Genomic DNA, 8,887 nt, shown 5'->3' on the forward strand with positions numbered 1-8,887 from the left:
ACGATGACACTTCCGCTCCAATTAACTTCGGCATCATAGCCCCTAACAATTTTGAAATTCATCCCGCTCAAGTCGGTCTAATTGAGAAGGATATTTTTGGTGGGTACATTGATGAGGATGCACATGCCCACCTTAGAAAGTTTAAGAGCAAGGTTGCAATGATGAAGCGCAATGGAGTGTTCGAAGATACTTTGAGATTAATGTTGTTTTCGTTCTCTCTAAGGGACATAGCGGATCATTGGCTAAACATTCATCCACCAAACACATTCACCATGTGGGACACCTTAGCCAAAGCTTTCCTCGCTAAATACTACCCATCCTCCAAGACCGCTATGCTCCGGAACGAGATAACCACTTTTCAATAAGAAGACGGAGAGTCTGTAGGGGAAGCTTGGGGTAGGTTTCAAGACCTCCTAGCCCATTGTCCACATCACGGGATTCCAGCTTGGTATATCACCCAAAATTTCTTCCAGAACATTGCTACCTAGGACAAAAGAGATGGTGAATGCTTCCGCGGAGGGAGGGTTCAATCATCTAGGAGATGACGAGGGTTCGGCCCTCATCAAGAAGCTGGTTGACTCGGAAGCTAATTATGGGTCGAGAGGGAATGTTTTATGGATAAGTAGCCGTTACCCTCAAGAAAACTTCCCAAATTATATTGCCGAAACAAATTCCAAGCTAGACCTCCTCACAAAGAAGTTCGAAGAAATGACAAGGAAACAAGTGCATGAAGCTAGTGGCTCCTATGGTCCTCCCATGGAGGAGGTTGTTCAAGGACCTTCTTGTGAGTTATGGGGAGGAATGGGTCACACCATTGATGTGTGTGCTAACAATACATACAACATGGGTGGTGAAGAAAATGTCCAAGATGTCAATGCTTTCCAAAGTTACAACAACAACATGAGGCCACCAAGGCCACCTTTCAACAATCAAAACAACTACAACCCAACTCAAACTTTTATCATCCGGGTATGAGAAATAGTCCACTCTTGAGCTACAAGAGCACGAATATGCAAAATCCACAACATATCCAACCACAAAACACCAACCCACCCAGATTTTCTCAACCAAGGGGTGGAGGCCAAAATCAAAGGAACAACTTCGGGAATCAAAACTAATGGTCAAACAACAATCAAAACCTAAATTTTGGAAACCAACTTCAAGGATACCAAGATTGTGGGGGTAACCAAGGTAATCAAGGCTTCTACCAAGGAAACCAAGGAAATCAAGCTAATCAAGGGTTTCAATAATTAGGGTACAATCCAAATTTTCAAGGTAACCAAGGGCCTAGAGGAAATTATCAAGGGGGCCACAACAACAACAACAATCAAAGCTCCAACAACAGATTAGACTATGGATTCCCTCTACCTTTGGCTAACCAACCGTTCCAAGAGCCAACGAACGAATCTCAAGTTAGTGAATTGATGAGAGTGGTGAAGAATATGAAAACATCATACCACTATGAAATGAATAACTTAAGGAGTGCTACTCAACGAGAGATAAAGGAAATGGAGGCCCGAATGGCATCCCAAGCATTATCCAACCCTCAAAAACCGTCCGGTGGTTTCCTTGCCCAAGGCCAAAGCTCAAAGGATGCCTCGACAAACCATCAAGCTCATGCGATAGTTTTGAGGAGTGGGGTTGAGCTTGAAGACCCGTATTAAGATCTTGAAATTGAAGTTGATGTGGACCTGAAAACAAAGCGGTTGACTATGAATGGTGGTGAGGAATGCCCACCAATGACTCCTTCGGCTAGGATAAGTGAGTCTAAGAAGGGAATGCTATCAAGTGGAGCATCTACAAGCGAGGGAACATCTAAGGGGAAAGCTCCTATAACAAGCAATGAGGATGGATTGGTTGAAGTCCTTCTTTATAAAAGGGAGGTGGGTGAAGAAGCTAGAGAAGAGGTCCTTCTATAACCTTCCAATAAGGTAACGAGCAAGCCCACTTATCGAAAAGTATCCTCTAACTCTCAACTTGTCAGTAACATTCCCTATCCCACTAGAGCTTTAAAGTCTAGAGAAAACTTCAAGTACATAAAATTTTCTGAAATGTTGGAAAAACTTGAAGTGACTCTACCATTTAGCGAGATGATATTGAACATGCCAACCTACACTAAGTTTTTGAAAGATATCTTGACTAAGAAGAGGACCTTGGGTGACCAACAAATGCTGGCTATGGAAAAAGAGTGTAGTGCTCTACTTTTGAACAAAATGCCACATAAGCTTGGTGACCCAGGGAGCTTCTCCATACCTTGTGTAGTTGGCGGTGTTCCAATATCTAAAGATTTATGTGATTTAGGGGCAAGTGTAAGTGTGCTTCCCTTGAAAGTTTCTAAGAAAATTGGTATTTGTGATCTAGTTCCGACAAACATGACTCTCTAATTGGCGGATAGGTCCGTCAAACGCTCCTTGGAGGTGCTTGAGGATGTACCCGTCAAGGTTAGAAAATATTTAATTCTCGCCGACTTTGTTGTCCCCGATATTCCAGAGGATAGCCACACCCCATCATCCTCGGTAGGCCATTCTTGGCTACCGGTGGAGTGTTGATTGATGTAAGAGATGTGCGGCTAACCTTTTGAATGGAGGGCGATAAAGTTGAATTTAACCTTCCTAATCTTTTGAAAGGACCAAAGCTAAACCAAGCATGCACACTTGAAGTCATTGATGAAGTAGTTGAAGAAGTGGCTAGGGAAGAGTCGGAAATGGAAGAAGCATTTCAAATTGCCATCCATGAATAGGAGATGGATGAAGATCATGAAGTTGATGATGAAGTGCTCAAGAAATCTGAGGGCTTACTCCCTCCTAAGGTACAACTCAAAACTTTGCCTCCCTCACTTAAGTATGCCTTTCTTGGGGAGGGAGAGCCTTACCCGGTTATCATCAATGCTAACCTAGATGTCACTCAAGAAGAAAAGCTTTTGAAAGTTCTCAAAATTCATAGAAAAGTATTGGGTTATAGCATTGATGACATAAAAGGGTTAAGTCCGAGTCCTTGCATGCATAGGATTGTCCTAGAGGAAGGGAATCGCCCTAGTGTAGAAGGTCTAAGAAGATTGAACCCGAAAATGGCGGAGGTTGTTAAAAATGAGGTCTTGAAATTGTTGGAGGCGGGGATCATTTACCAAATCACGGATAGTAAGTGGGTAAGTCCCGTTCACGTTGTCCCCAAGAAAGGTAGGATAACCATGGTTGAACAAGAGGACAAAACTTCTCTACCTACCCGTCCTATTACTGGGTGGCGCATGTGCATTGATTACCATAAACTAAATGCCGCCACCCTCAAAGATCACTTCTCAATTACCTTAATAGACCAAATGTTTGAATGATTGGCGGGACATGCCTATTATTGTTTCCTCGATGGTTATTCCAGATTCTTTCAAATCCCAATTCACTCGGAAGACCAAGAGAAAACAACATTCGCATGCCCCATTGGAGTCTATGCTTACCGGCGAATGCCATTTGGGTTGTGTAATGCACCCGACACCTTTCAAAGGTGTATGATGGCCATATTCACCGATTTCTTGGATAAGAGTATGAAGGTCTTCATGGACGACTTTCGTGTCCATGGGGATTCTTTTGATCATGGTCTTGTCAATTTGTCAAATGTATTGAGTCGATGTGAGGAGAACAACTTGGTCCTCAATTGGGAAAAATGCCATTTTATGGTAGAGGAGTGAGTTGTGCTCGGTCACATCATATCCAAGAGGGGGATAGAGGTTGGCAGAGCCAAAGTTGCGGTGATAGAAAACTTGTCACCCCCTACAAATGTGAAAGGGATGAGAAGCTTTCTTGGTTACGCCGGCGTTAATAGACGGTTTATAAAAGACTTTTCAAAGAATGTAAAACCGTTAACCTCACTTCTCCTCAAAGATGCTCCCTTTGTATGTAATAATGTTTGCCTTGAGTCTTTCAATAGGTTAAAGCTTGCTCTCATCACGGCTCTAATCATCCGGGGTTCGGATTGGAGTCTCCGTTTTGAAGTGATGTGTGACATATACGATTATGCCGTGGGAGCGGTACTTGGTCAATTAGTTGACAAGAAACATCATGTCATCTACTATTCAAGCAAGACTTTAGATCAAGCTCAATGCAATTACTCAACCACTTATAAAGAAATTCTTGCAATCGTCCATGCCATTGAAAAGTTTAGACAATATCTTATGGGCTCCAAGGTGGTGGTTTACACCGATCACACAGCCTTGAGGCAATTAATGGTGAATAAAGATGCCAAACTGAGACTCTAAAGGCGGGTCTTATTGCTTCAAGAGTTTAATCTAGAAATCAAAGACAAAGCAGGAGCCGAAAATGTGGTGGTTAACCACTTGTCAAGACTCACGATTGATGATCATGGCATAGTAGATAAAAGTGGACCGATTGATGAGTGGTTGAGGAAAGATGGCCTAATGGAAGTGAGTGTCAAAGGGTCATGATTCGCGGACTTGGCAAACTATTTAGTGAGCGGATTTATTCTGGATGAGTTAGCTGCTAGAGAAAGAAGGAAATTGAAAAATGATTCGAGAAGATATTTTTGGAATGACCCACACTTGTTCCAAAACTGTGGTGATGGAATGTTTAGAAGATGCGTATCCAAGGAAGAAGGCATGGAAATTGTTGATCGATTACACAACTCGGCCTATGGTGGGCACTTGGTTACTTCAAGAACTATTCCCAAGGTGCTACAAGGTGGGTTCCATTGGCCTTCAATATTCAAACACATACACTTCTTAGTGAAATCTTGTGATGCTTGCCAATGAACCGGCAATATTTGAAGAAGGAATGAGATGCCTCTCAATAATATCCTTAAAATTAAGCTATTTGATTGTTGGGGAATCAACTTCATGGGCCCATTTCCAAACTCATTTGGGAATGAATACATCTTGGTGGCCGTCGATTATGTTTCCAAGTGGATTGAAGCGGTAGCATCACAAACCGTCGACTCAAAGGTAGTGATGAAGTTGTTCAAAAGCACAATTTTCCCAAGACTAGGAACTCCAAGAGTGGTCATAAGTGAAGGAGGATCTCACTTCCAGAAGAGAACCATCAAAGCCTTGTTAGAATCTCATGGAGTGTGACATAAGATCGCCCTTGCCAATCACTCCAAACAAATGGGCAAGTGGAGGTCTCCAATCTCCAAATCAAAGCTATATTGGAGAAGGTTACCAAGAAGAGCCGGAAAGATTGGTCACAAAAGCTCCCCGATGTTCTATGGGCTATAAGAACGGCGTATAAGACTCCAATTGGGACGACTCCATAAAAGCTTATTTATGGTAAGGCTTGTCACTTACCCGTTGAACTTGAGCACAAAGCATGGTGGGCTTTGAAAGACATGAACTTTGATATTGACATAGCCGGTGAGAAAAGATTTCTCCAAATGAGTGAACTTGAAGAATTGAGATTGGAAGCATATGAGAGCTCAAGGATCTATAAAGATCAAACAAAAAAGTGGCATGATGCCAAGGTTATCGACAAGAAGATAAGTGTGGGAGACCTACACTAGTAGAAAAACCCCCTACAGTGGCGGTTATAAATGACCTTTTGTGGTGGATTTTAGAGATTTAGGGTGCGTCGTTTATCGCGGCGTCGTATAAACTTTACGGCAGTTGTAGGTGGTTGTACAACCGCCGTTATAGCTCTCCTATAGTGGCAGTTGTTATACAAAACCGCCATTAAAGACTTATATAATACGACGGTTGTTAGACAAGAACCATCACTGTAACTCATCTATAGTGGCAGTTATTGTAAGAAAACCATCACCATAGGTATTTCAATGATCACTTTGATTAGCTATAGTGGCGGTTTTACTTAAGAACCGTTATAGCTCGTGGCATTTCTAACTTAGAACAACCGCCATAGATAGGCATTTTTTTTTTAAAAAAAAATTTGCTTCCTAAATCTTTGTAGCAACATCCCATAAATTTGACAATCCATTATCGAAATGAACAAACAATACATACGCAAGAATGCAACCAACTACCCAAAAACTTTCGTATCATCCGGCAGAACAATAATGTCCATGTTCAAAAATTTTACATCAAAGTGTATAAATAATCACATACACATCTTATTTAATAGACTAATCAACATTTACATATTCCCGAAACATTTGGTAGCCTACACCTCTTTAACATTCTTTATCTCGTCAATTGACACTCTTACTCTTAAATCTGCAATGATCCAGTAAACAAAACCTATAGTAAGAAAATCAAACTAAGCATTATTAAATCAATGTTTAGCGTTACTAAATCAAACAATGAAAAAAAGGGTACCTATATAAATATATATAAAGAAAAAACAAGATAAAAAGCTCAAAAGTTTGAAAGAACAATAATGAACTCAACAATCTGGAGCAAAATGGACAAAATAGAACAATCAACCATCAGTTATGAATTTATACTATCAAATCATAATGAAGGAAAAATAACTACAAAACAAAGATAATAAACCGGAGAGTGCATACTTTAGCTGTAAGAGGTGATCCCATGTTTCGTGTAATTGCACAAAGAGTCTCTGATGCATTCCCCTGGACTTCCGAAGAGCACTGAGCAACAACAAATAATTAGTATGTTCTTTTCACATATAGACTGACATAACAAAAGCTTTCCCTCTCCTTGTCTCTCTAGTGACATCAAACAATAACATTACATATGCAAGTAAGCACAAAATGAATAAGCCGAAGCAGACATGGCACTCTAGCAATAAAGACATATGATCACATACAGGACAAAGTAAATCACAAAGGAACTTCTAAACAATTATTCGGCAGTCCGGATAGTTATCAACAATTAGACATCTCGACCCAATCAGCTTAACCACTAATCATTCAAGACGGCAGAGTTTATCCATGATAGAGCAATAATGTTTAGTTTGAGGCATACCATGATACCATGCACATCTGAGTCCTACCGCCACAAAACATAAACTGTAACCATTAAAGTTAACCTAGATCAGAACCTAAATTAACATTCAGGAGTAAGTGCTTGTACGCCATACTACAATGACTAAGATATCAGATGGACTACTAACCTATTATTATACTTGATTCTCGTATGATAGGCTTTGTCGCACACCTAATCAAAGATAAATTCCCTAGACACAAATGAATTTAGTAATAGGAGTCGAACACAAGGAGACGGGAGTTGTTAATTAGTTGTTATGGGATGAATTCTATCAAGTTCGGTTATCATATGATTGCTTGGTTTGGTTCGTAAACTTGTGATAAAACAATAATAAAGGAATAGTCTAGGGAGGTCGGGTCACACATGCAAATTATATAAATACTCAAGTTAAACATTGGAGTTGCTAATGTCGCTAATTGTTTAGGCTTAAAGACAACCATCTCCCGGCCTTATTGTCAACCATAGATCGGGTCCTAGAGAACTCTCGTTATGACCAGGACATTCTACTAACACATGTTTAGTCTAATTCATTTTCGTGCCTCTCGACTTATTAAAGTGAATTAACAAATTTAATCTAAGATAGTGATCATTTATCAAAGACTAACAATACAATGCAAACATGTGAAAGAAACAATGAAACGATATTATAACATCCTAATTCAACAATTTCAAGAACTACTTATGCATGGATTCCCTTATTCCTTAGACAAAATAAACTACCCTTGCATAATGTAAATTAAACTAATGACAAATGATAGTGATCATAATTAGTAACAGGAAATGGCAAAGGAATAACAAAGTAGTACTAGAAATGAGATTACCTTTATAATGGAAATTGAACTTGAATATAGATGAACAAATACTTTAAATGGAAATCGAAAATGATCTTGAAATATTTAAAGGAAATTAAAATAAAGAAATGTTTAAGGGAAATCTAATCTAACCTAAACTAAGAACTGAAATGAGAGTATAAAAGTGGTATAGAAGGTGTGTAATAAGTGTGTTTGAGGTCCCGGATCAACACCCTTTACATAGGAGTGAAGGGAGTAACGGAAATAAGGTAGATTAAGGGTACCCCAATCGGGGCCATCCCACCCCGATCGGGGTCATGATGTTCTTGACTATTTCTCTTAATTCCGTCTTAAATTTGCAAGGAATCCAAAGCTACGCCTTAATGCCTCTTAATTCCCCCGTCGTTAAGCATAAAAACCGATCCTAAGCTTAGCTCTCTCCACTTGCACTTGGTCTTTACGTTGGGCTTTTATTTTGTATGATAATTTTGCATATCAACCCAAGCTTCATACTTCTTACTTAGGCTTGGAAATTACCAAAATACCCTTCCGAGGTCATGCTTAGTCTTTTTAGCCTCGTGAACTCATGTGCTTGCTACTTTGACGGGGAAAAGCTACTAAAAGCTTAATTTCCTACAAAATGCAATGAATACGAGGAAACATAACTAGAACACGGAATTATCTTATTAGATCACTAACATCAGTGCAAATGACATGTAAAATAGAGCTAAAATAGGGGGTTAAAATGTATATAAAATGGACTTATCAAACTCCCCCTAGCTAAACCTTTGCTTGTCCTCAAGCAAGCACACAATACAATGTATGATAAGGACAAGGGTATGAGCAACAATCATCTCATCCAAATGCAATTCCCGTCAAGTAACGTTAGAGCACAATAAATCAAATCCCAAAACAACATGGGCATAGGGAAAATGCAACAACATGGATGAGATTTATATGACGGCGTAGCATGAAAGTCTTCACATGAACTTTTCGGCCCTTGCATAATCTTTTTTACTTTGGACTCTCACGATTCACTCGTTACTCATTTATATGTGAAAGGATTTTTATATGAGTAGCACTCACCTATACTCGACTCATGAGAGTGTGCCCGCAAAATCTAATATGGCAGTCATTTCAAATCACAAGTCCAAAAAAATCAAAATGCAAGCATATAAAGGAAGCCAATTGGTAAGAA

At 39.7% G+C, this 8,887-nt stretch overlaps 1 protein-coding gene and 1 non-coding gene across 2 annotated transcripts; one reads left to right on the top strand and one right to left on the bottom strand.

The window, feature by feature from the left end:
* Window positions 1-332: 332 nt before the first annotated feature.
* On the bottom strand, window positions 333-439 carry LOC141636290 (small nucleolar RNA R71). Its single transcript, XR_012540911.1, has one exon. It is a non-coding gene; the product is annotated as a small nucleolar RNA R71 (small nucleolar RNA).
* Window positions 440-2,051: 1,612 nt separating this feature from the next.
* LOC141629145 (uncharacterized) lies at window positions 2,052-2,740 on the top strand. The gene is made up of 2 exons (XM_074442193.1): window positions 2,052-2,346; window positions 2,628-2,740. Exons 1-2 carry the CDS (start codon window positions 2,052-2,054, stop codon window positions 2,738-2,740), a joined length of 408 nt encoding a protein of 135 aa, XP_074298294.1.
* The last annotated feature ends 6,147 nt before the right edge of the window (window positions 2,741-8,887 follow it).

This window comes from Silene latifolia, chromosome Y (genome assembly GCF_048544455.1).
Source record: "Silene latifolia isolate original U9 population chromosome Y, ASM4854445v1, whole genome shotgun sequence".
Taxonomy (NCBI): domain Eukaryota; kingdom Viridiplantae; phylum Streptophyta; class Magnoliopsida; order Caryophyllales; family Caryophyllaceae; genus Silene; species Silene latifolia.

Coding starts and splice junctions, on each gene's coding strand:
- LOC141629145 (XM_074442193.1), top strand. CDS start 2,052: ATGTTGGAAAAACTTGAAGTGACTCTACCATTTAGCGAGATGATATTG. Junction 2,347..2,627: donor GAAAGTTTCTAAGAAAATTG/GTATTTGTGATC, acceptor ATCTTTTGAAAG/GACCAAAGCTAAACCAAGCA.